Below are 26,749 nucleotides of genomic sequence, written 5' to 3'. Positions count from 1 at the left end.
AAATAAAGGGGAAGGCAGATTTTGTACAAATTCATACAAACACAATCAAAATCAGGTATCATCAAGTAATGATTCTCCAGCTTACCATCACAAATGCCAACTATGAAACTCACTGCATTAGCCACTGTCTCTTGCATATTTCTGCAACCACTTGTTTCCCCAAGTGGCATAAGTTTATAATCTGATCTATTATCACAATGTGAGCCTCTTCTAAGAGTACCTGACCAGCAGATGTTTACTGATATGACATTTCTGTCTATTGTTTTATTCTGCTAACTCCTGTTCAGAGAGGATTTTAACATCTGTTCTAATCTACACCTGCTGCTATGCGTGGCAATCCCCATATTTATTTTCAATCCTTTAATAAAGTTATTGATCTGCGAATGCAGATTTTGTGTCCCATTGTTGCTTTCCAATCATTAGAAAGTCTCTGATCTAAGAAGTTTCCTTTGATAACTAATTTCTGCCAGGATCTCAGTAGACCAGCGAGTGCTGTGCCTCCAACAGCAGCACTTGTTTCAGCTCCTATCAGGTTTTTGAATCCTGCTAAATAGTCAAACTGTGTGAGCTGCCACCCTGAGCTCCCTTCTTCGGGGTGGTTAGGATAAAAGAAAACCGATTGCTAACATCATGCATTAAGTCCAACAGAGAGAGAAGCCTGACCTGCTTAAGTCCTCACGGACAAGAAGGTGGCCCGTTGTCCCTACTGGCCCAAGTTGTGTGCAAAGTTCAAATACCATGGCTGGGGGAAAAGAACCTGGCTCCATTTATTTTCCTTTTTGGCATTAAGGCTGTTTCAGCAGTTCCCAGGCAAGCCTACTGGATCACAAATGACTGCTGCTAAGGCTGTATGGATGTGGGAATTTAAAATTTTACTGTTGCTTTCCTGTGTTACACAAGCATGAGAATGGACATGTGGGTTTACACTACAATGCAACACAGCTGAGTATTAGCAGAAGCTCACAAAACAACCTCCTGTTTGTGGGTTTTAGTTTCCACCTCAGTTTAAAAGTTTTTTTCAAATATCTCAGATATTAGTGGTTCTCAACAGAAAAATGAAGTTTTAGGAATGCCCAGAGCAAGAAATTATTGCTGCAGTTAGAAAGCCCACTTCAACACCTGAATGAGCACCTTCTAATAGCCTGTAATGCTCCTTTACCCTCTCATTTCAAGACTTCACCACAAGTGGTATTGCCAGAGGTCTCTATCAGCTTTCCAGAATAAAAACAAGAAAAAATGGAAAAGCTTTAGGACTTTCCCATTGACTGCACTGTAACATTCCTTGATAAAATTTCCCTCTGACATAGAGTATAATACAGTTAAATTACACCATCAATACTTACTCAGCATAAGCATCAACTCTATCAGGCATGGCCAACTTCTGAGCTATTCATGCTTTTCTTTTCAAAGGGAGATCATTTGAATCCTTCATTTCTCTCTTCCTGCCTACACTTGGTCCAGAGAACAGCTGAAAACATTATTAAAAAATATGTTCGACAGCGATGAGATTTCAGACTATCTAGACAACTCTGCTTTAGGTTCTGCTGAGAAGACAGCCCTAACTTCGGAAACTTGGACTATAAAGAAACTAGCAGGAGAACCAGTGTGTCTTAGGTACATACAAATTCAAGGGAAGTTAAATGTGCATCACCTTAAATCTATCCTCTAGCAGAAAAATTAGAACAGCTCTCCAACATCTATCAAGTTATGCACACAGCTACGTTTAAGATTCCTGCAATAAGCATACCCTTGTAAAACTATGATAAGGAACTTAAGATAATACCTGGTTGACATACTTCGTGAAAATGACAAGATGAATAACATAAGCAAAAATTTGGAAGTACCCTAAAATTTTCATATGCTCTTTTGAAGGAAACAAAGCTCATGTGATCATGCAGTCCCTCAACAAGCTGCTCCTGATGACCAGTCCCAAGCAGATCTGACAGCTGACTGTGGTTCTTAAAGCTCTTCCAAGCTATCAACCTAGCTGAAGGTTTTCACTTACCAGTAACAAAAAAAAAACACCACCAGAAAGCATTAAATTAGCATCCATACCAGAGAGGAAGCTGCAGCATGAGTGTAACTATTATTTGCTCTCCCAGGCAAGCTGGCTGCTCAGAACAGAAGTGCTGGGCAGTCAGCAGAGTTTTCCATCAGGTACAGCAGTATGCTGCCTTTGTCCAACCAGTACCCGAGGAGAGGTACAGAAGGCTTTATGCATCAAAACAGCAGGGAATAGAAAGAGGTTAAGAACTTGTAAGGAGAAATTGCAGTTGTTACACTGGTGAAAGATTACAGAGGTTATAGAAAGAAGCAGGGTTATTGCAGTGGGGGAGATACAAGGCACAGGATTTGTTAATCCCCACCACCCACCCAGCTTCATTAGTTTTAAGACTCAAGGAACCATTAGTTTGTTTATTGCCACGTGTCACCACATACATAATACAGAGAATGCAATATACATAGTGCTGTGCAATAACAGGGCTGGCAGCTCCATAGTCATTGATACAGTTCAGGAAATCACGCTGCACTACATGCTGTATTAACCTTTTCTGAAAATTATGGCATCTTCTGAAAGGGCATTTATGAGCTTACTTGATGAGTATTACTTCAGGGTATAAGCAGAATGTTTATGACTTAACAGCCTTCATCCATGTTCACTTCATTTAACTTAACAGCAACTTTCATTTACTAGTTCCCCTTCAGCAAAATTAGTTTAGGAAATCTGACTCTGCCACTCATCTAGAAACAGATTTTCCTCTTCAATTCCCAGAGAGAAACTGTATTTGCAATCATCTTTATGTTATAGTTAGCAAAACAAATAGGGCATTCATTCACTTCAACGTTGTCCATAAAATTGGCATTTTGCTTTCTGGACTTTTTTTTTTAAAAACACTTTTCATATAGAAAAAGGAAAAGCTCTTATCATGTCCCACTTCTTATCCCTCAGAGTCGGCTCGTGTTCTTAAAAGTACTGCCTTCCTAGTAAAGCAAGCTCTGGACAAAGTGGACAAAAGATGAGAAGATCATCTTTCCCTGTCTCCCAAAGGAAAGAAGACACAAGAATGCCTGTGAAACCCCAGAAACAAAGATGTATTCAAGCCTCACTGTAAAATGTTGAAATCTATCACTAATACACACCAAGTATCAGTTAATTGCATAAGGAATGCACATGGTCACAATTTTAATGACACACGGTACAGAATAACTAATAAATTGAAGCAACATTCCATATGTTATCACTTTCTACTCTGCGCAACATCTGGAAATGCAAATGTTGCACAACAGGATATTATAGAACACTTAAAAAAAAGAGAGAGAATATTCCACATTCGAGTTATTTTCTCTAATAAGGCTTTGAGAAACTCTGAAGCACAGCCATTCACAGATACAGTACACTGCCACACCAGAAACCTTTTTTGTAGGAGAGGTCTCTGAAAACACAGAGACCTTTACAAAGGTCAATAAGAAAATATATAAACAAGTTAGATGGGTATTTTGTTTTAAGTTGAAGGGCTTTGTCAAATGCAAGGTATCATGGTAAACACCTTCAGGTTCTGGAGAAGACCAGACTGGTTTTGATACTGCTGAAGCTTCTTTGCAGTATTTTTTTAAGGTTTATCTTCCAAAAGAACAAAAACAAAAAAAAAATCAACACAACACACACAAAAAACACCACACATCACCATCTCTCCTCCCTTACCAATTAATCTATATACAGAACTAAACTCATTAACAGGTAGTGGCATGATAATTATTATTTTTATATTCTAAAGTAAAGAACCTAATGAGAGTCTCTACCAAGCAGAGAAAACAATACAATCTAATGGAAGAACACCTGTATTTTAAATCCTCATGCAAACTTAAGAGGTGTATTTAAGATGTTTTAAAGATATTCCAATCGTGTAAGCACAACTGAGGGCAAATCGGTGTAAGGCTTCCTTCATTGAGTAAACTGGTAAACTAAATCATTCAGCTATGTTTTAAAATAAAGACTAGTCCTGCCAGATACGTGTTTAAGCCCTCTCCTTGGAACTCCTTAAGTCATTTCTTAAAAATAAAATCAACTTCACAAGAAGGAAACCACCTAAACCGTTTAGAAACTCCACTTCAAACACAGAAACTCTGAATATGCAGCCATCACAAAGTGGGCAGCAAGACCTTTCAGAGAAGCTGTTCTGCCTTGTCATTAAATAAAACAAAGCAAGGTCAGTCATCTCATAAAATTATATTTCCCAATACAGGCTCTAGAATGGATAATCACAAATGAGGCTACTAAGTCTTGATTACAAGGTATGACAGAGTCTACAGGTTGCACAGATCCTAAAAAGCAACAGTACAGACAGAAGGCAATGTCTTCCCATCACAGTACATAGATTTTCCAAATCACTTAGAAAAGATACTTTGAGGAAAAACTGACTAAAGAAGAGGTGAGGACAGAGTACAAATAACTTACTAAATGACAGTAATTCAAAGATCTATTTTTAAAGGAAGAGAAGTAAAAACGTAACCCCTTAGAAGCAAATGGCAAAACCTTTATGGACTTCAACAACAAGAACATAACTTCCCTGCTCATGTTTAACATTCGTGGTATCTAACTCAAAGGAAATTTACTGATAGTCGGAATCACCTAAAGCGCAACAGCCAAAATAAAGTCTCTAGAGTTGACAAACTAGGAACAATTTCAAGTGTTCTTCACAGGATGTTTATCCTTAACAATTACTTAAGCTTTCCACATAAATTACCTTGTTCTATTTGACTTCCTTTTAATAAGACAGTTAAGGTATTGAGATGCTTTTCTTCTCCTTAACAACTGAGAGTTTTAATAAGGTAGTATTATTACAGGTATTTACATAACAGTAAACCAATAATGGCAAGAACGCTGATGTGTTTTGCTAGAAATCCACAACAATTCTCAAAAATACTTTGTTTTGCTGTATTTACTATCTGACTGCCCTTATCCTGAAGCAGAGGCCATCAACTGTTTTGAAATGGGGCAGGAAAAGATACGATTGCAACAAAATACCATCAGCACATCGTACTTACCCTAACAGGAGGGCTCCGTGCTTGCACCCTTTGCTGCTGTCCACCTTGCGAGCTCTGCAGGTCCTTTGATCCGCAATTAGCTATAGTGTTGATGGGGACCCTTAAAGCATTTGCGCTACCAGTCCCACCACCAGCACCGGGTTTTCGAGGCCTCTGTTTGATGCCATCCAGTAGTCTAACCAGCAAAATATTACTGGGAAGTTCATCAACACTGCAGTCCACTAAAGTCCTGCACTCCGGGCATCGAAGCTCATTTCGAGAGCTCACAATGCCCAGCAAACAGCGTTTACAAAACGTGTGCTGGCAAGGCAAGACTTTCGCAGAAGCATCAAGGCGTTCTAAGCAAACAGGACACTCCAACAGATCCAGCAAAGCTGATTCATCCATTTTCTTTGTATTACTTAACCAAAAAACAAATCTTTGCAGAATTTGTGTGTTTTGAGCACTCCAAGGATATCATGTTACATCCATTCCTCTTCTGACTGTACTCTGAAATTTTTTGAAGGAAAAAGGCATTAATAAGCTGGGAAAAGAGCCAGCAAAACTATTTTATATGAAGATGCTCATACAAAGAGCAAAATAAACGATCTCTAGACTAATTCAGTAGATATTTTCAATAAATGAAAGAAACTTCAGAATAGCAATAAATAATAATAGTGATCAACATCTATTTAGTTAAAATATTATAACAATGCTAACAGCTAAGGTTTTTAAATTCAAGTCCCCATAAATTTTAATCTTGAGTGATTCTGTTTTCTCAAGTTATTCCAGAATCAAGAGCTATCCCCAGTACAGCATTATAATAAAGCTTACTTTTCATAGCTCTTGCTTAATACACCTGTATCTCTGAACATTTATGTGAGATTAGCTTTTTTCACAAGACGACGGCAAAGGTAACTAGAACTGGGCCCAAAACAACAGAGTGCACCCAACAGGGCACAGCATGGGGAATTACATTTATGCCAAGACTAAGCCAATTTCTACCATTTCTGTGAAAAGTAATAGCAGCACGTTACACCCATCGGTCTTGAAAACAGCCTCTCTAGCTTCCAGGGTTTTAAGCTTACCACAGGCACTGACGAGAGGACTCATTACAGTGCCGCCTTTAAGAAGCGCTTCAAAAACTATCGCCAAGTGATTTACAGCAGGAAGTGCTACTGCCATATCGCTAGGACAACACGAGTGCTGCGTACGCAGCCACAGGGGCAGGGGCAAGCCTTCAGCCAGCTTAAGTGTATGCAGCGAGGGGCTGCAGAAAAGGAGGGAAAAAAATCCCACCACCAAAAAGTCCCGTCCCCCCCGAAAAAAATAATGTCACTCTGCTGGAAGTCACGCCAGGCTGCCCCACAGGGCAGAAAACGCCTTGCTGGGCTCGGCAGTCCCCACCGCTACGCGCCCGCGTACCCGGCGCGGGAAGGCAGCCCCGGCGCGGCCGCTGCCCCAGCGCTTCCCGCGGCGGCTCGGCGAGGACCCGGCCGGCAGCGCAGCCCCGTCCCCCCCGGGGGGCTGCCGAGACCAGGCTCCGCGCGAAGTTGAGCGCCTCCGCCCAGCCCCCGCCGCCGGCCTACGGGAGCGGCTCCGCTCGGCTCCCCGGGCGCCGGACGCGTGTCGCGGCGCCCGTCCCCGCACCTACCTGCGCTCGGGCTCCGCGCCCATACCGGCTCCCTTATTTATATTTCTCTACTCCCCCCGCTTTTAAAAGCGCCTTGCAGGCAGGCAGACCCCGCGGCAGGCGGTACGCACCCTCCGCGGGCCCTCCAGGGAGTGGGGGGCAGCGGGGACGGCACCCCCCGAGGCGCATCCCGGCGGGGCGGGGGGAAGGAGGCGGGCGGGGGGCAGGCCCGGGGCGCAGGGCTGTCACCCCGCCCCGCGGCGCCGAGGGGAAGGGGGCGGTCGGGCCTGCGGCCCCTCCGCCCCGCCGAGCCGCCCCTCAGGGGAGGCGGGAGGGTCCCCGGGGAGGCCGAGCACCGCCCCCCTCCCTGTCCCTCACCCGGCTCTCACCGTGCGGCGCCGCAGCGGGCCGGAGGGGCTGCGCCGCCCCCGCTTTGTTCCCGTGAGGAGCCGCCGCCGGCCCCACCGGTGCCTCTCCCGCCGCGGCAGCGCCGAGGCTCCCGTCCCCTCCCCGCCGCGCAGGGCTGACGCGAGGGGCGGCACCGCCCCGCCCGGCACCGCCCCGCCGAGGGGGCCGCGAGAAGGGCGGCCCACGCCCCCGCCCCGGCCCCGGCCCGGCCCGGCCCGGGCCGCCTCCCCTCCGCGGCAGCACCTCCCCTCACGGGAGGGGGCGGGGCGCGGGGCCGGGCCCTGGCGGCCGCCCGCCCCCCCCCCCCCCCCCCCCCCGCGCCAGGTGCCGTGGGGTCAGGGCTGAGGCGGCGGTGGCTTCCCGGGACGGGGAATCCGCCGCCGCCGCGGCGGGGGAAGGCGCTCCCCGCCCGGTTTGTGAGGTGGGGGGGCCCAGGCAGGCACCTGGGGCTGCCGCCGGCAGTGTGAGAGCGGCGGTGGAGACAGCGGGCGGGTGGTGGGAGAGCCCCCCCCGCGCTCTGTGGTGGTAAATCGGGTCGGCGGGAGTGCCGGCCCGCGGCTGCCAGGCCCCGCGGAAGGGGGAGCTGGTGCCCAGAGCCTGCGGCCGCCCAGACGCTCTTCAGGCGGAACGGGCTCGTGTGGGGGGCGAGGGGGCCTCCCCCGGCGGGGCAGCAAGGCCTGACCCCGGCTCTGCGGCCTCTGCTCCCGGCGCCAAGGGGCGAGGCCGGGACGAGGCGGGGTCGCGGCGCCTCCTGGCTCTGGGCGGGGGTCGGGCGCCGTGGTGGTGGGTGAGGGCAGGGCGGGAAAGGGAGGGGAGGGAAGCAGGTAGGCGGGCGCCTTCTAACGTCAAGCGCTGCCCTCGGGTGCAGTAGTGCTCGCTCAGGCCATTGCAGACCACTCTATGATCAGGTCGAATGCAGCGAAAAGCATTAATTTCGGGTGTGCGTGACTCCCTCGGGGTGACACAAAGTTAGTTGTTAGTGTTGCTCAATTAAATAATCGAGTGAGGTCAGAAACTGCCCCAAATTGGTGTGTGTCTCTTGACGACACATGCACCTGTGTTCAGGAAATAAAGTGCTTGCATCAGGGGCATTTTGTATGAAATACTTCTGTACAAGACTGTGGGAATGAAGGAGGAAGTAAACCCGAAGGTACATAGTAATTATCACAAAAGAAAACGGCAAAAAGGAATTTAAAAAACCCGCACTTTTTAAATCGGATGAGGCACCTTATCTGTGGATGGTGAAAAAATCTAGAGAAATGCATAAGGTCCAGTTAATCATCTTGTCAGCTGCAACTCAAAAAGGACAGCTTCCTACTTGTGTGTAGTTTTGAGCTATTTCAAGTTTGTTGTCATTACTGAATTTTGTGTGCATATAAAAAGCTGCACTTTTTTTTTATGGGTTGAGTATGTTTGTGTAAGTTGATAGCATGACAGGCTTTTCTGTCTTGCTTTCTGGGTTTGTTAGCTTCCTTGTTTCCCATGGTAATAATATTCTGTAATTATTAGGATTTCCAAATAAGTGCTCACACTGAATACATCTCTATTTTTTAAATTTTTTTTATTAGTAGTAGTAGAAATATTGGAAGTGCTAAATAGCTACAGTTTGTTAAGAAACAAGGCTTCCTCCCCCATGAATTCTGGAGTTTAGGAAAACTGATACAGATGGGGTTCTGGTCTGTGTCTGTGCTTTCCAGGGAGTATCATAACATAAATAGAAGAGAAGGGTATAAACATCTGATATGTAAGAATACTCCCATGTCTTGCAGTATTCCTCTATCTTGCCGTGTCAGTGCTGCTGCTACAGAAAGAAGGGTAATCAGTACATTTAAAATGGGGACTTGTTGAATCTAAACAAAAGTTCATCTCTCAATTGGATTTCCCTTTTGGCCCTAGCTTTTCCAAAAGATCTCATCAAGGTTGCATGGTAATAATTGCCTTTCCAGCACAATTTTGTAAGCAACACAGTTATTGTTGTCTAAACTTAGTTTGCTGCCTAAGGAATGTAAAATATCTATTAAAACAGTAGAAGAATTTACAATACAGATGGTGAACCAGGGAAGCAAGATGAAAGTTCAGGCAAGCAGGATAAAAAGATTAGCCCTTAATCAGGGCTGGTCTTTGATAATGTTTTATGTAAAGTCTGTAAAATACTAAATATATTGTGGTATACTAGCAAAAGCAGTAAACATTCTGAAGAGTATCAGATAAATACGTTACTTCCTGAGCAGCAGCAGTAGTTAATTTTCAAACGAATACAACCTCTAAAAAACTGCGGGTGTGCGTGCTGATGTACGCCACTGCCCTCTTACGGATCAAGGGTTTGGCTCAGAGTGGCTGGAATAGTCTGACGCCAGGACTACAAGGAACAGAATTGCTGTTACCTTGAAGCATTTATTCATTCTCACTTCCAGCCACCAGCAGGCAACTGTATACTTTGCATGTTTTTACATGAGGAGTCCTCCCTTCTTGAAACCCTTCCATGCTTATGTACAGTTCATTAGTTCCTTGCACAACTGCTGCTAAGTAACTGGTGCAAAGGAGAGATTGCACAGGGCCGAGAACCATTAAAAACACAGATTTGAAGGAAGAGGCCCTCCAGTTACTCTAATCTCTGGATTTCTATTAATATAATGACTATTAGTATTTGTTTGTATTTGTGAAAACATTTTACACGTTTTTGACGTAATAAATTCTACTTCTGAAGTTGGTTTTCAGGCACAAACTACTTGTTTTTCTCCAGCATGTGCTGTTTCTCTTCATCTGGAAGCCATTGGTAAAGGAAGAAGCAAAGGGTGATAGGCAGCAAAAGACAAAATGTCAGTAGCAGTACTGGTAACACCTCGTTTCTTTCTTTTTTTCTGTGTTCTGTGTCAAGGATGCTTAGTGCAGTAAACCCACTATGTCTTTTGTGCTGCTCCTCCTGTTTTGCTGATACCTTCTTCTTCTGTGAGCCAACCAGCCAAGGCCTCCTCCCATGTCTTCAGCCCTCTCTGCCAAAGCAATCATTCAGTCTGTTCCTCCCTAAACCCTACTGCAATAATTCCTGGTTTTATCACATTTCACAGAATCACAGAATCATCTAGGTTGGAAAAGACCTTGAAGATCATCCAGTCCAACAATTAACCTAACACTGACAATTCCCAACTACACCATGTCCCTCAGCGCTATGTTGACCCGACTCTTAAACACCTCCAGGGATGGGGACTCCACCACTGCCCTGGGCAGCCCATTCCAACGCCTAACAACCCGTTCTGTAAAGAAATACTTCCTAATATCCAGTCTAAACCTTCCTTGGTGCAACTTGAGGCCATTCTCTCTTCTCTTATCACTTACTACTTGGTTAAAGAGACTCATCCTCAGCTCTCTGCAACCTCCTTTCAGGTAGTTGTAGAGGGCGATGAGGTCTCCCCTCAGCCTCCTCTTCTCCAGACTGAACAACCCCAGTTCCCTCAGCCGCCCCTCATACGACATGTGCTCCAGACCCTTCACCAGCTTTGTTGCCCTTCTCTGGACACGCTCGAGTAATTCAATGTCCTTTTTGTAGTGAGGGGCCCAAAACTGAACACAGGAATCGAGGTGCGGCCTCACCAGTGCCGAGTACAGGGGTAAGATCACTTCCCTGTCCCTGCTGGCCACGTTATTTCTGATACAAGCCAGGATGCCATTGGCCTTCTTGGCCACCTGGGCACACTGCTGGCTCCTGTTCAGCCGGCTGTCAATCAACACCCCCAGGTCCCTCTCTGACTGGCAGCTCTCCAGCCACTCCTCCCCAAGCCTGTAGCACTGCTGGGGGTTGTTGTGGCCCAAGTGCAGAACCCAGCATTTGGCCTTATTGAAACTCCTACAGTTGGCCTTAGCCCATCGCTCCAGCCTGTCCAGGTCTCTCTGCAGAGCCTCCCTACCCTCGAGCAGATCAACACTCCCACCTAACTTGGTGTCATCTGCAAATTTACTGAGGGTGCACTTGATCCCCTGTCTAGATCATCAATAAAGGTGTTAAACAGGAGTGGCCCCAAAACCAAGCCCTGGGGGACACCACTCGTGACCGGCCGCCAATTGGATTTAACTCCGTTCACCACAACTCTTTGGGCCCGGCCATCCAGCCAGTTTTTTACGCAGCAAAGCATGCGATCATTCAAGCTTCGAGCAGGCAGTTTTGCCAGGAGAATGCTGTGGGGAATGGTGTCAAAGGCCTTACTAAAGTCAAGGTAGACAACATCCACAGCCTTTCCCTCATGCAATAAGCAGGTGGCCCTGTCGTAGAAGGAGATCAGGTTTGCCAAGCAGGACCTGCCTTTCATAAACCCATGCTGACTGGGCCTGATCATCTGGTTGTCCCGCATGTGTTGTGTGATGGTACTCAGGATGAGCTGCTCCATCAGCTTCCCGGGCACTGAAGTCAAGCTGACAGGCCTGTAATTTCCTGCATCATCCTTCCAACCCTTCTTATATATGGGCATCACATTGGCTGATTTCCAATCTGTTGGGACCTCCCCGGTCAGCCAGGACTGCTGGTAAATGATGGAGAGAGACTTGTGTATGTCTATGTGATGCAGTAGGTCACTGACTATCTCCTCCTGGAATGCGGAGTGGTCGTTCTCCCAGTCTCTGTCTTCTGGCTGAGGAGGCTGGATTCCCTCAGTACAACTAGTCTTGTCTTTAAAATTCCTGTCTTTAAAATGCAAGGCAGTGTACACTGTGTCTGGCTTTGAGCAACACTGGCAAATTGATAACTTGGCAGGCTAACAAGAAGAGAGAACTTGACCTTTGCTGCACCCTTTTCTGTAGGGGGGACATGACATTTTAGGTCTTTTCTGGATATGACCACTGTTTTCCATAAGATCTATAGAATCTTAACATCTTTACAAATATTCTGTCAGGTTTTGCTCTAAACATACAGACATTTGTAAACTAATGCACAATAGAGCAAAAGCATTAAATGCACTAAAATACACTAATGCACTGAAAAGCAAAACCAGATCCAATCTCCATTCGAATACTGCAAAATGTCCCTGAAGATTTTGACTCTGATGGCAGAATAACCCGCGTACCTGAAAAAGTCACATTAGCAGTCTGTATGTTTAGAGTCATAAACCAAAACTGAGTGAATGCCGAGTAGAGAAACCCTGGCCTGTGAGAATAAATGTATGAAGACATATTTAATTTATTTGTGAATTCCATCCTTAAAATCTTGAGACAACTGCAAAAGACTCAAAGGTAATAAGAATCATGGAACAAGAACAGTTACATCCCATCAGAAAGAAAACATAACAGCAGATAGTGTCTTGTGGCAGTCATAGTCTGAAGGTTTTTTATTTATAGACTCGGGAATTAATTTTAACATTAAGATTATTTCTACTGAGAAGAATGAGCATGTTTTTAAGATACATTCTTTGTAGTAAACTATTTTTATAGCTATTTTTTTGTCAGAAAGGATGAAGTTTCCCCATGTCCACATTAGCCCATCTTTCACATGCAATATAGATCTCGATCACAGACCAAGAAGGTTAATCTTATTTCATTGTAAAAGGACCCCTGGAGATGCAGTGGCGGTTTCCTTTCAAAGGTCATGCAAAATTCCCACTGACATCAATTTAGTGAGAGTTTACCACTGATGGCCATGCTGATATTGCTGGCTTTATATTGGCAAGTACAGCACATAGCAAAGCATTGCCAAAGTTCTTCAGCCTCCCGCAGAAATGAGCAAGGATGTTCTTCAATTGCTTTGTTCCTGTTTCGTTAAAAGAGTTGGGGATTTTTTTTGTGGTTTTGTTTGGGGGGGAGGTTAAAGGGATTGTGGTTTGGTTTTGGGTTGGTTTTGTTTTTTTACAACAAGATGTCTATGCTGCAGTTAGTGCTAGCTTTAAATTGCCTGGCTCCGTTAGTGGAATTCTAGCAGCATGGAGCTCAGCATGGTTGGTATCGATCCAGTCAGTTCACTGGCAGACTGACTTCTGTGCTGCCCCTGCTGCACCTTCTGTGTTGTGAACTAGTCATAACTAGATCAATGACTGTAATACAGATGCACTTCTAAGGCTTCTGTATCCTGCCAGAAGGATGTCTGCTGGTTTTTTGTATTTGTGAGGAGGCAGGAGAAATGGGTTGTTGCCCTCTCGGTACATTTTGGCTTCTAGTTTTCCACCTTTATTCTGTATTCTAGGCATCTAGCTTGGGGTATAGACAAAAGATGCCTGGATGCATCTCAAACCTGACACGACAGAGATGACATTTGACTTTTGATCACTTTTTAGTTTCCTGTTTTCTTGAGGAGAGTATCATTCAAGAGTTGTGAACTAGCTCTAACAACATGAAGCTGGGATTGTATATTTGCACATATTGATGCTTTTGTAATAATTTATGTTGCAATGAGGGAATATGCAACAGAAAAAGTGGCTGTGGCATTAAAGAATAAATATATTACAAATTCTCAGTGTTTAGGTGACCTCTTTGTTACCTTAGGACATTTTCACCAGGCTAGTCACAGGAGAACACTTACTGGGCTTATGGGTGCTTATGATCCACATAGCCTAGCTGCAGCATCCACTGCTGTACCCTGTAGAAATGCAGTAAGGTGTTGGGGTGTGGGGGTGGTCAAGTACTTGATTTAAATTATCATTACACTGATGGGAACATAGTGTCTGCACTCATTAATGAGCAAGCTTGAAATTGCCCTTACTACAAACAAGGTTAAAGAAAAAACAAAGGTGAATATTTAAAGAAAGCAAACTAGATGTCAAGCTGTAAAGATTTAGAAGAGGTATAGAAATGTAAGAATCCATTCTTAGGAAGTTTATTCTAAAATCAAATGATCTTTTTCCTTCCTTGCATGCAGCTGATAAGCCGCAGACCTCATCTGTGAGGCTGCAGAGTAGGTCCTAATGCTCTTTGGTGTCTCTAGAATTAGTGCCATGTCCACAGGGGAGATTCCTGTGGAGACAGAGCATGCCAGATTCTCTGTTCAATCCTTTTCTGGGTATCTCCCAATCCTGTTTAGATCTGCTCTCCCAAAGATTTGTAAGTGATTCAGGATGTAGTTTTAGAATTATTGACTGCCCTATATTTTCCCCACTTGCAAAGCCTACATACAAGTCACAGGGTAAAGCAGTTTCATGTGAACAGTAAACTAATAATCATATAAACGTTTCAGTAGAATTGCTGTGTTGCTGACTCTAGACTGAGATCAGGCAGAACTGTAATCAACCACTCAGAGTGATAGTGAACTGGAGTGACTAAACTCCAATTTTATCTTTGAGGAACATTGTGACAAATGTTCGGAGCTTTCAAAATCCAAACAGATGAGATGAGTTGTGGGGCCCAAACAATTTTTTCCCTTTATATAAACAAAACATAATATCATAAAGGATATTCAACATTCATAAAAGTTTACTTAGTCTTCATTACCACACCTCATTACCAAAGTATCTGAAAGAAGCTGAACGTCTGGAGACTGGATACTTGGCACGTATACTATTTGAACAAAAAAATACAGTATTAGATAGGAGGAGATGGAACGGCTGAGGAGAGTCAAAGGCACTTTTGCACGTGGACTGGGCAGACGGAGGGAGGTTGTGGGCATTGGAAGAAGTCTGCATCATTATGTCGGGTCTACAGTTCCTAGATTCTGTCTTTTGTTATATTTTGTATTTCTAGAAATGCATTAAAGCTTCACTCTCTAAAATCCTGTGAGATAGACAAAGCTAGTCAGCAAGTTGCCTGAATAGGGGAGAATTCACAGCACTGTGCTACTTTGTCTAGAGGGGTCCTGCATTCAAATTAACCCTCCTAGACCAAACATCCTTGGCCAAAGCCTCAGGGTCCTATCCTCAGAAAAGCGTCCTCCAAAAAGTAGCAGGGTGAAACCTCAGACCTCTTCACATTTTCACACCAAATGTACCTTCAGAACATATTAAGCACCCCCTTCAGTCTTTCTAGATAAGAAATTTTCAAGTCCACTCAGAGCATAGGCTCTACGACAGGTGTAAGGGATGTTATTTCTCTTTTGGGCAATTGTACAACAACATAATGAAAACTCAGAAATTTCTGCAGGTTTTAGCAAACACCTTATTCTGGGTGCCTTATTCTAAGAGCAGCTACTGGAAGTGCATTTACAGAGAAGCAACTCTTAAAAACCGCTTGTGCTTTTGTGGTCATTAAAGCATGAGAAATGTATAGTAACAGCAATGATATGTCTGTACTGTGGCTTGCATGTGTTTTATGGTGAGTCCTGCAGTTCCTCCTACTGTCCAAACCAGGAAATCTGTTGAAAAGCACTGTACTCCCTTCACCTAGATCTCCTCTGCAGTGAGTCCATTTGGATTTTGTCCCAGAAGAGAGTCTGAATGTAGCTGTGCCACACTCCCAGGCTAGGAGCAGGGACTGATAAGACGCTCCAGGATAAATATGTGACATCTTTCCGTATGAAACTCATGTGTTTTTAGAGCAAAACCTACAAAAATAATTTGCTAGCTTGTTTAAATTGTAAACTAAGCCATTTTAGAATTTTGAGTGCTGCAACAGTTTGATAGTTTGCCAAAAATAAAAGAGTTGTCGTGTTAGTTCTTAAAAGCATGCTCAGCTAGTTTTTTTCAAAGAGATTTATTTCCTTAAAATAGCATTCTCCTACTAAAACTGCCTGCTGGGCAGAGCTATCTGACAGGCAAGTAGAATTATCAGCATGTTTACTTTTCAAACATCCCTGCCACACTTGAACAGTTCTGCTGTGCTATCAAACATACAAGTGATGAGATGGGTTTTGTAAGAGTTTGTGTACTAGGGTATAAAAAATTAAAATGTGTAACAGCATTTAAAGTACACTAACATTTCCATCCCAAACTAGTCAAAGCAGTGTCCTTACACCAAGGTAAAGCATTTTCTTTGATGGAAGCATCCCTTTTTGGAATGTATCCTCAGCTACAAGGAAAGTTGCATTCCCATTAGCACAAATTATACTTCCCGTGTTGTCTGAAAGGTATAGAAGCTCCTTTACAGCTTCAGTTATCTGCAATTTCTAGTACACTTATGAAAGGATGTAGACAGAGGCTTGGATGTGATCAGTGTACCATCCATGTACCCTTGTTTTTGTCTGTGATATCTTAGAAGCAAAAAGCAAGCATTTCCAATGTAGCTTGCCTCTGGAGGAAAGTTTTTAATTACATTGGGATGAAAGTAAGGGAATAAAAGGACAAGTTCCCCAGTGGTTTTTTGCAGAATCACTATCATTCTACTACCACAGTTCTTTACAAACAGGAATGTAGAAAAAAACCCCAGAACTTCCCTTGTTCAGATAAGATTAAAGAAGTGAGATAAATTTATGGAGTATTCATGGCACTACTTTGGATTTCTTTTATGAAGCTTGGTACTTGGCTTTTAAGTCGATGAAGACATTGAGATGCAAAATGAATTCTCTGAGGCTGCTAGCGCTACAAGGCTATATAATCACTCTGGGATTGCCAAAGATAATTTTTTTTTTTGTAGATTTGTGTCACTTTCACTCCCACACATCTGGCAAGAGACCTCTCTGCACTGGCTTAGTTGAAAATCTTATCTCATAGATCATTACTAGCAATAAATTCCAGCCTTTGTGCTTACTTATATTGTCCCACAGCCTGGAGTCACTGATTTTGTGGAACTAGGAATTTGGGCTGTAAAATATTTACTCACTAACACACACCAAAAAAAAAAAAAAAAAGCCTCAAAACCAACCCTCTAGCTCTTTGTGCAGCCAGCTCTGAAAATGTAAATCATATCAAACTGACTCTTAGGGCCAAAGAAAACAGGCAGCTGGATTCCATCCTTTTAGCTAAGAATCAGCCCTTAAATACCTCTTAAATATACACTTTATATGAGCTATAGTCAAACTAATTTTCAAGAAATGTTTTCCCACATGTCCCAGAAAATGCGAGCAGCAACTCTCTGCATGTGGATATGACTAGGGCCCTGACGATGGATAAGAGTGCCAAAAACCTGTTTGCAAGCATCACTGAGAACTGCTAATGCAGTTCTACCACCATCCTTCTCCAGGGTCACACCTACACTAAAAAAAGGATGTATTTTTAATCCATGTCGTAGTCCTTAAATATAGCTAAGGCAGCTGTGCTCAAAACAGTTGTTGGCAAATGGTCTGTGCTAGGTGTTTTCCTATGTGCTAGTTCACATTAGTCAGTGAGCATTCTTCCAGTATTGCAGTCTGAAAGCATTCTTATTTATGGTATTTACTGTGCTGTTCCTTTTCTATATGACAGGGATGGGGAGCACGAAGGCAGAGTTACCTCATACATTGAAGGCTTTGCAACTAATAATGAAAAACAGAAGGCAAGACAAATGAGGGGAGATAATGACTGGCATAGATGCAGTTATCTCTGCAGGATAAATTAAATCATTTGCTGGGGAGGAAGCAAAGGGACAGTTCCCAGAACTAAACCACAGATCTCCAGTTTAGTGACCTGTCTCCTGGAATACCGTTAACAAGCAGGATTAGAACTAGTAATGACCAGCAAGTGTTGCTGGGTAGCAGATGCATTCTCCAGGTGTGGGGAGAAATGGTATGGAGACGCTTGAGATGCAGTGTACTCTAATATCCCTCCATTCCCGATCATCACATTTCAGAAGAAAAATTGGCAACTGGCAGATAATAAAGCCAGAATATATTCCAAGAGTCCCAACAATCATTCCTGAGTAATTTACCCCAGCAAAAACATGGCAGAATAAACAATCAGGGTATAACAAACTTGAAATGCCTTCCCCTTTTGTTTTTATAGGAGAAATTAACAATGTTTTGACTCTAGGTAATGTTGCATAACATAAAACATAGTAGTTTTAAACAAAATACCAGCATAATCCAGGAACAAGTTGTAACTTAATTTTTTTGCATTTTTCTTTTCAGTTTCCCAAGTGAATACTAGGGAGTGTGTGAAAGTGTTTTTTAATCAATTCTGATACATATCCACATACACTGCCATCTAGAATGAGGTTAGTGCATTATAGCTGCTGCGGGAACCTTAACTCACTTTCATTGACTTTAGGAGGATTAAGTCAGAAACAATACTATTTTAATGCCATTTTCTGTATTTACTTGGCAAATACTCTTGTCAATTTAAAGTTTCCCATGAGAGGTGTCAAGAGGTCACTGAAATTTTCCTGGGCAAGGAGGGGAGAGTGGTTGAAACCTTGGCCTCCCTGCTGCTTCCTTCAGTGTTTTTCTTCATGTCATTAGTGCTGTACTCGGCACTTTTCCCCCGGCTTCCATTAGAAGAGGGAGTGAGTGAATGTAAAAATGTTAGTGAGAACTGGAGTCAAGAAACACAGAGAAGGCTTCCCTGCTGTTTTATTTGGCTAATTCTAGGTCTTGGTAACAGTAAACTTAGTCACAGAAAATGCATATAGAATATATTGTTTAGTATGCACAAAAAACTCCCAGATGTTTTCAGCACATTTTTTTTCCCCAGTTCATTCTATTATTCTGCACAGTCTTCTGTCCAAGGATCACAAAGCCTTCTGACCTCTCTGTTATCCTATGGCAAGGAAATACAGTTCCCTAAGGCTGAAAAAGCATCAGGGTTTGATTTCCAGAAATGAGGTACCTGCAGTTTCCATGAACATCAGTGTAACGGTAAGTGAGCAGCATATTTTTCAGACACCACTATGACAGAAATGCAGGATGGAGGGGTACGAAAGACACCCCATGTCTTACAGGCCTTGTATGCAAGGCCTCTGAATTTAAGCTGCAAATACCTCAGTTAAGGTATTAGACAGCCTTGTCAACGCTAGTGACTGTAGGAAGGGATCTGACCTGTTTCATACTATGGGTTAGTGTGATCCCTCTTAACAAGCACCCATGGTTTAACATATGATAAACCAGACAATTTCACAATTACTAAATTTTTTAAACTCTTTCAGTTATACATTTCTCACATTTTAAACTGCTGTAAGGCAGAAGACAACATCTGTGGGGAGTTTTGCCAGCAAGTGAAAACCAAAATAGTGCTAAGTAAGTACATCACAATTGATTAATGCAAGATAAACATTATATACTACACCACTTTTGCTCCTCGGCAGGCCTATTTCACATTGTATGTTCATACATAAATTTCTCTTACTAACACTGCATAAACAGTCTTGCACAATCCTTGACAGATGAGCTTTAGGAACTATTATGAAGTGGTTGAAGTTATAGCTCCATCTGTTGTACCCCATCCTTCTGATGGAGGTTGCTTTCATTGTGGCAGAGTAAGAAGAATGGAAGATGTGTTCATATCCCCACCAACTGCAGCTCAGAGACCGGTGACTTGGCTCAAACCCATTTTCTCAGCAGTTTAATCAATGACACTATGCTTGTGCCGAAGCATGAGGGTGGGTGCACATTTCATTCTGCTGGTCCTGATAATCATCAGCAGAGGGAAAGAACCATAGAATCAATCATAGAATGGTTTGGATTGGAAGGGACCTTAAAGACCATCTAGTTCCAACCCCCCTGCCATGGGCAGGGACACCTTCCACTAGATCAGGCTGCTCAAAGCCCCGTCCAACCTGGCCTTGAACACTGCCAGGGAGGGGGCATCCACAGCTTCTCTGGGCAACCTGTTCCAGTGTTTCACCACCCTCACAGTAAAGAATTTCTTCCTTATATCTGATCTAAATCTATCCTTCCTCAGTTTAAAGCTGTTAGCCCTGATCCTATGACTACACTCCCTGATAAAGAGTCCCTCCCCATCTTTCCTGTAGGCCCCCTTTAAGTACTGGAAGGCCACTATAAGGTCTCCCTGGAGCCTTCTCTTCTCCAGGCTCAACAGCCCCAACTCTCTCAGCCTGTCCTCACAGGGGAGATGCTCCAGCCCCCTGATCATCTTCGTGGCCTCTTATGTTGGGGGCCCCAGAGCTGGACACAGTACTGCAGGTGGGGTCTCATGAGAGCAGAGTAGAGGGGGAGAATCACCTCCCTTGACCTGCTGGCCACACTTCTCTTGATGCAGCCCAGGATACGGTTGGTTTTCTGGGCTGTGAGCGCACATTGCTGGCTCACAGTCAGTTTTTCATCCACTACTACCCCCAAGTCCTTCTCCACAGGGCTGCTCTCAATCCACTCATTGCCCAGCCTGTATTTGTGCTTGGGACTGCCCCAACCCATGTGTAGGACCTTGCACTTGGCCTTGTTGAACTCTGTGAGATTCACAGTCCCGCCTCTCAAGCCTGTTCAGGTCCCTCTGGATGGCACATCCCTTCCCTCCAGTGTGTCAACCGCACCACACAGCTTGGTGTTGTCGGCAAACTTGCCGAGGGTGCGCTCAATCCCACTGTCCATGTTGCCAACAAATATGTTAGAGAGTGCTGGTCCCAATGCCGAACCCTGAGGAACGCCACTGATCACTGCTCTCCGCTTGGACACTGAGCTGCTGACTGCAATTCTTTGAGTGCGACCGTCCAGCCAATTCCTTATCAACCAAATAGTCCATCCATCAAACCCATATCTCTCCGATTTAGAGACAAGGATGTTATGCGGGACAGTGTCACATGCTATGCACAACTTCAGGTAGATGACGTCAGCTGCTCTTCCCTTATCCACCAGTGCTGTAACCCCATCATAGAAGGCCACCAAATTTGTCAGGCACCATTTGCCCTTCATGGAGCCATGCTGGCTGTCACCAATCACATCCTTATGGCCCATGTGCCCTAGCATACTTTCCAGGAGGATCTGCTCCATGATCTTGCTGGGCACAGAGGTGAAACTGACTGGCCTGTAGTTCCCTGGGTCCTCTTTTTTTTTCCTTTTTAAAAATGGGGGTTATGTTTCCCCTTTTCCAGTAAGTAGGAACTTCACCAGACTGCCACGACTTCTCAAATAGGATCGATAGTGGTTTAGACACTTCATCCACCAGTTATCTCAGGACCCATGGATGCATCTCATCAGGTCCCATGGATTTGTGCACCTTCAGGTTCCTTAGATGGTCTCAAACCTGATCTTCTCTTACAGTGGGTGGTTCTTCATTCTCCCAGTCCCTGCCTTTGCCTTCTGCATCTTGGGCGGTTTGGCTGGAGCACTTGCTGGTGAAGACTGAGGCAAAAAAGTCACTGAGTACCTCAGCCTTCTCCATATCCTGGGTAACCATGTCTCCTGTTTCCTTCCAGAGAGGGCCCACATTTCCCCTAGTCTTCCTTTTACCACCAGTGTACCTATAGCAGCCTTTATTGTTGCCTGTGATGTCCCTGGCCAGATTTAATTCTAACAGTACTTTGGCTTTCCTAACCTGATCCCCTGCTGCTCGGACAATTTCTCTGTATTCCTCCCAGGCTACCTGTCCTTGCTTTCACCCTCTGTAGGCTTCCTTTTTGTGTTTAAGTTTGTCCAGGAGCATCTTGTTCATCCATGCAGGCCTCCTGGCGGTCGTACCTGACTTCCTCTTTGTTGAGATGCATCGCTCCTGAGCTTGAAGGAGGTGATCCTTGAATATTAACCAGCTTTCTTGGGCTGGTTGGGAGGGGAGAGGGCCCCTCCAGTGCTTTATCCCATGCTACTCTGCCAAGCTGATCCCTGAAGAGGCCAAAGTCTTCTCACCTGAAATGCAGGGTAGCGAGCTTGCTGTGCACCCTCCTCGCTGCCTTCAGGATCTTGAACTCCACCATTTCATGGTCACTGCAGCCAAGACTGCTTCACACTCCCCACCAGCCCCTCCTTGTTGGTGAGAACAAGGTCCAGCATAGCACCTCTCCTCACTGGCTCCTCCATCACCTGGAGAAGGAAGTTATTGTCAGTGCATTCCAGGAACCTCCTGGATTACTTATGCCCTGATGTGCTGTCCCTCCAACAGATACTGGGGCGGTTGAAGTCCCCCATGAGGACCAGGGCTTGTGAACATGAGGCTGCTCCTATCTGTCTATAGAGGGCCTCATCTGCTCGGTCTTCCTGGTCGGGTGGCCTGTAGCAGACCCCCACTATAACATCCCCTATCCCTGCCCTCCCTTTAATCCTGACCCATAAACTCTCGGTCGGCTCCTCATCCATCCCCAGGCAGAGCTCCATGCCCTCCAGCTGGTCAGTGACATAGAGGGTGACTCCCCTCCCCATGTCCCCTACCTGTCCTTCCTGAAGAGCCTATATCCTTCCATTCCAACACTCCAGTCATAGAAGCCATCCCCAACCAGGTCTCTCTGTGATGACATTAAGATCACAGCCCTGCAGGCTATGTAGAATACAATAGACAGCTGAGAACAGGATCATCTTAACAGATCACAGTGGGATTTGACTGAAGCTTTCTTTAAGTTTTACAGGGAGGAGGGAAGCCTTATGACTGTGCTCATCCATGCTCTGCTATGTATGTATGGCTAGATACTGGTATTTGTGGTGGAAAAGCCATCATTCCTGATCTGAGCAGACTAGTTACTGTAGTATCACTGCATGGTTAGCAAAGGTCACAGGCCAGGATCGAACTCTGCTCCCTTTCCCAGCTGGCAATGCTTAATCCCACTGTCTCTTAGAAATTGCTGGCGTCTCTTCCTGGAGAAACAAGATTGCCCAGTGTAGAGAAAGCAATAGCAGTCATCTGAGGAAAGGAGCACTGCGGTGAATTAAGTGAATACAGTGAGTTAAGTTATTCAGGGCACTGTGATCTTTAACTGATGTACTAAAGTCCATGGTGGAACAAGATATACAATTCAGTGCAATCAGGCTTTTCAACAGCTGAAAAAAATGCTATATTATTAATAGCTAAGAATCGCATTAGAGATGTTTTACTGCTGTGGAAATAATTCTCCATATATGTTTACTAACAGTAAAACATATCTACTAAATAAGGCTTTAAAACTGTTAAGTATAGAAAAGTAAAATATACTAGTATTTCTTAGAATTAAAAAGGCATAAAAGTATGTCCAGTGTTAAGTCTAAATTTACTCTATTGAGAAGCTCAAGTGCCATAATCTTCAGCTTTTGATTTCCTCTTACAAAGTTTGAAGAACAAGACTAAACTACTCCAAACTGCCATGTAAGTTATCAAAACTAATGTCAGTGGGAAAGGATCAACTAAGTGCGCTACAACAATGGCAAATTAGATGCATTGTATTACTGTCTTTTAGACATCTTTATCAAGAGTTGTTACAGCTCAGTACAGAGTAAGAAACAATTTAGAGGAAGTACAGCAGCTACAGCAGTTTATAAAAAGGAGACTGACTGACCCTTTAAGCAGTGGTCATGCTGGTATAGCTCTACAATAGACAGAGCTCTAGCTCGTCGTTAATGGCATCTCAGGTTTTCCATCTTTTCTATATCCCCATCAAATCAATCACTTCTTCAGAAAAAGACTATGTACCTTACTTTTGTAAAACTACTCTAATAGATTTAAAATAGTTCTAGCAGCAATAAAACAAACAGCAATGAGGACTCGACTGCTGATGGGGAAGGTGATAGGAGGACAAAATAGCATCCCTAAAGTATTGCTTGAGATTTAAATTTTATTAAGAGAGCTAGAACTGCAGAGTTTTTACCTAAGATTTGAATCTGGGGAAGTTTTATCCTATATTGAGGATACAGCAAAAATGCATACTTCATCCCTTCCCCTAGAGAAGAGATTACTGTTAGGCCTGTCTGCAGGATACAGCAAAAATTAGGGTATGTCAAGAACCTGATTATGGTTCCCTTATCCTTAGAGCATGTCTACATCAGTTCAAGCCACATCGCTATTTAAAACTGAACCGTATTTTCTCCTGGCTGACTACAGTCCCTAAGGGAACATCCATCAGCCAAGAAGTGACTCATGCAACGCCCCAGCCTCACACTTGATACAGTCAACCTCAGGGACGACTTGTGAAAGAGCTGTCACAGCCATCTTGAAGCTAATCAAATGCTACCTCACCAGAGTTTTCCCACTGTGCAACCCGCCAGTTTTGGTGTTTGTTGTGCCGCTAATGTGAAAAAACTCTCCAAGTCTTTGGCTCTGTGAGTTTTTAAACTGTATCATTAAAAAGAGAGTTAATGGAATTAGCTAAATCCCATCTTGGTTTAAAAATGTCTTGGAAATAAAATCCGGAAGAGTGCACCAGATCAGAGGTGCTCATGGCAAGCAATTTAGCAGGAGCAGCTGAACTTCTATACATGTGTCTCACAAGTAACTACAAATTAATATATCTTTATGGAAGCAGTTCAATTAAGGTTTTAGTTGCTGAAGACGTGTTTTTAAGACTCTTGCATAAGCCAACCGTTCAAAGTTATACTGTTTGAACTGATGAACTCATCAGCTCAGCTGGAAAACATATCAACTTAGAAATGCATTTGAAGTGCATATTGCATTAACACACAAATTTAATTTAAAGGAAGAAGCTCTTTATGGATTTTCAAACTACTACTTAAACTCTGCAAATTGCTCAATCTAAAATGCTGTGATAAAAATAGCAAAATGTTCTAGGAATGGTAACCATTGGTTTCTATTTAATGCTAAATTTTTGTCTACATGGCTCATGAATGAACAAGCGTTAAAATAAGATTTGAGAAAGCCACAATTATTTGGGAAGAAAAACGTTTTAAAGGATTGAATAATCAAGTTTCTATATCTGTCTTTGGTTTATCACAGTTAATAAAATTAAGTAGAGCCTAGCTTCATTTGAGCCTTGATGAGGTGCTTTTAGAGGAGAGATAAAAGTCAAACCAGTAATTTAGTCAGGGGCACGCTTCTACCCCACCTGCTGGCTGAGGAGAAGATTGATACAGAGTCCAACCATACACAACACCATAACTGTGCTAAAAGTGTCATATTTTATTTCAATTTGCATCTAGTCATTTGGGGAAACTGGACATACCGTGCCATGCCCTTGTCCCCCAGGAGAAGGAGTGTAAGGATGGCATGACTGATACAAGCTGAGAAACTGTGCTCTAGCTAAAGGCTTGCTACCCAGTTGCGTAAGTTCTATGTATTTCTCTATATTTTTGATTTGTAAATTATTTGAGTAACAACGTTTTGTAAACATATGAAGATTTGTGTTTATGTGTAGGGTTTTCAGAACCGGCTTCACACGAGGTAACACTTAGAAAGCACAGGAACTTAAGCATTTCCATGCTGATTCAGTCTCACTGTTCACCACCCTCAGGTCCCTACCTGGAGCACCGAGGAGCCCCACATCTTCCCAAACAAAGTGCAACCTGCGTGGAGGCACCACTCCCCTCCCCCCGCTCCCGCCCCTGCCTCCCCGCTGGCCCCTAGCCCCGCCGCGCCATGACAGACCTAGGCTGGCTTGGGCATGCGTGTGCTAAACGCTGCCTCAAAAACCCACAGCTCAGCTCCGGGTTGAGGGCAGACAGAGTTTTGGAAGGGTGTAGTTTCTCCTGCAAACAAACGTGAAAAAAACACCCAATGTTACAAAAATATTTTGCAAAGTTTCAACAGATTTAGGCAAAGGTTGTAAAGCTTTAGAACAAAAGAGAATGCATGCTTGAAGAAACACAGCATTTATGCACAAATCAGAGCAAGAGGGAGACAGAAGCACTGAAAGCTGAAGCAAGAATTATTGACAGATGATGTAGATGTCTCAAGAGCACAGAGAGCCGTGTCAGGAATATGTACACTGGAACTTTTGTTTCAATCAACCATTTGCTTACCAGACCACAGAAATGTTAGTGATCTGCTTTGGTTCATACTGCCCAACCAGGTAGTACATTTTTCTGAAGTACCTTCCGGTAGTAACTTCAAATACACGCTCAAAGTCCAGCAAACTGAAAAGCAAAAGCCTCTTCAGGCTCTGTTCTTTGAAAAACGTTTCAGGTGCAGATGCTTAGGGTAGGATTACTGTACCCGTTCAGCTCAAAACGAACCCCATCAGCAGTCAAGACTCCATCTTCCTGCCCCAGGCACCGAGGACACATCCTTTCTGGTTCTACCTCACTGCTGGGGTTTTACTCCTTCCTGCTGAAGGTCAGAGAACCCAAGGTGCACATACTGCTATTTAAGCATAGTTAGCCAAGAGGTTGCAGTGTCATGGGCTACAATCATGTGTGCAGGGCAGCACAAGAGACACATTATGGGTTTGGGTTTTTGGGGTTGTGTTTTTTTGGGTTTTGGGAAGGGTGGATGTGTGGTTTCTTTGTTGTTTGTTGTTTTTAAGATCCCTCATCTGAACTGTGGTCAGCTTCAGGGGTCAAGAAGACAGACTGAGGACAGGGACATAATGTGAAATAGTTTACAGAGTATGTTTGCCAAGAATACCATTCTAGATCTCACTTTGCTACTAGAATTACAACAGAAAATTGTCTGTAGTGTGTAATATGAATACAAGCCAAATGCTCAACTAATTTCAGCAAGTTATTACATACAGACCAATTAATGGTCCTGAAGTCACACTGTCCTTGATGTTCTTAAAACATTCATTAGAGATTTAAAATTTCAGATAGAGGTATTTCTTTAGCAGACAAATTTATTTACTGTGTCAATTTTAAATGAGCTCCTGAGGCATTTCAAGGACATCTACTACTGGGTGGCAGGTTTGAAGATTATTCTTGAAAAGCTGTGCACAATCTCTACATATTTGTAAATTCATTAATTGATAAAAAGCTCTATGTCTGTAAATCTTGAAGTCTGCATATTATGTCCATTTTCTTACCAGAAGCCAGCACACTGCATAAGAAATGAAGTGTCAATAATTATAAGATTTAAATTTTAAAAAAATAAACACCCCCCAACTCTTAACTTCGGTAAGACTGTATCACCT

General features: G+C 43.8%; 1 protein-coding gene across 1 annotated transcript in view; it reads right to left on the bottom strand.

The window, feature by feature from the left end:
- SH3RF1 (SH3 domain containing ring finger 1) overlaps positions 1 to 7,162 on the bottom strand; it is an 89,585-nt gene extending 82,423 nt beyond the window's left edge. Inside the window, exons 1-2 of the mRNA XM_074866500.1 lie at positions 7,048 to 7,162; positions 5,047 to 5,535 (exon numbers count right to left, since the gene is read on the bottom strand). Coding sequence (XP_074722601.1) covers positions 5,047 to 5,433 — 387 coding nt within the window. The 5' untranslated portion in view covers positions 5,434 to 5,535; positions 7,048 to 7,162. The remainder of the gene's footprint in view (positions 1 to 5,046; positions 5,536 to 7,047) is intronic.
- Between the last annotated feature and the right edge of the window lie 19,587 nt (positions 7,163 to 26,749).

Source organism: Strix uralensis, chromosome 4 (genome assembly GCF_047716275.1).
Source record: "Strix uralensis isolate ZFMK-TIS-50842 chromosome 4, bStrUra1, whole genome shotgun sequence".
Lineage (NCBI taxonomy): Eukaryota > Metazoa > Chordata > Aves > Strigiformes > Strigidae > Strix > Strix uralensis.
Note: the sequence above shows the minus strand (reverse complement) of the source record. Positions and strands in the feature narration are given on the sequence as shown.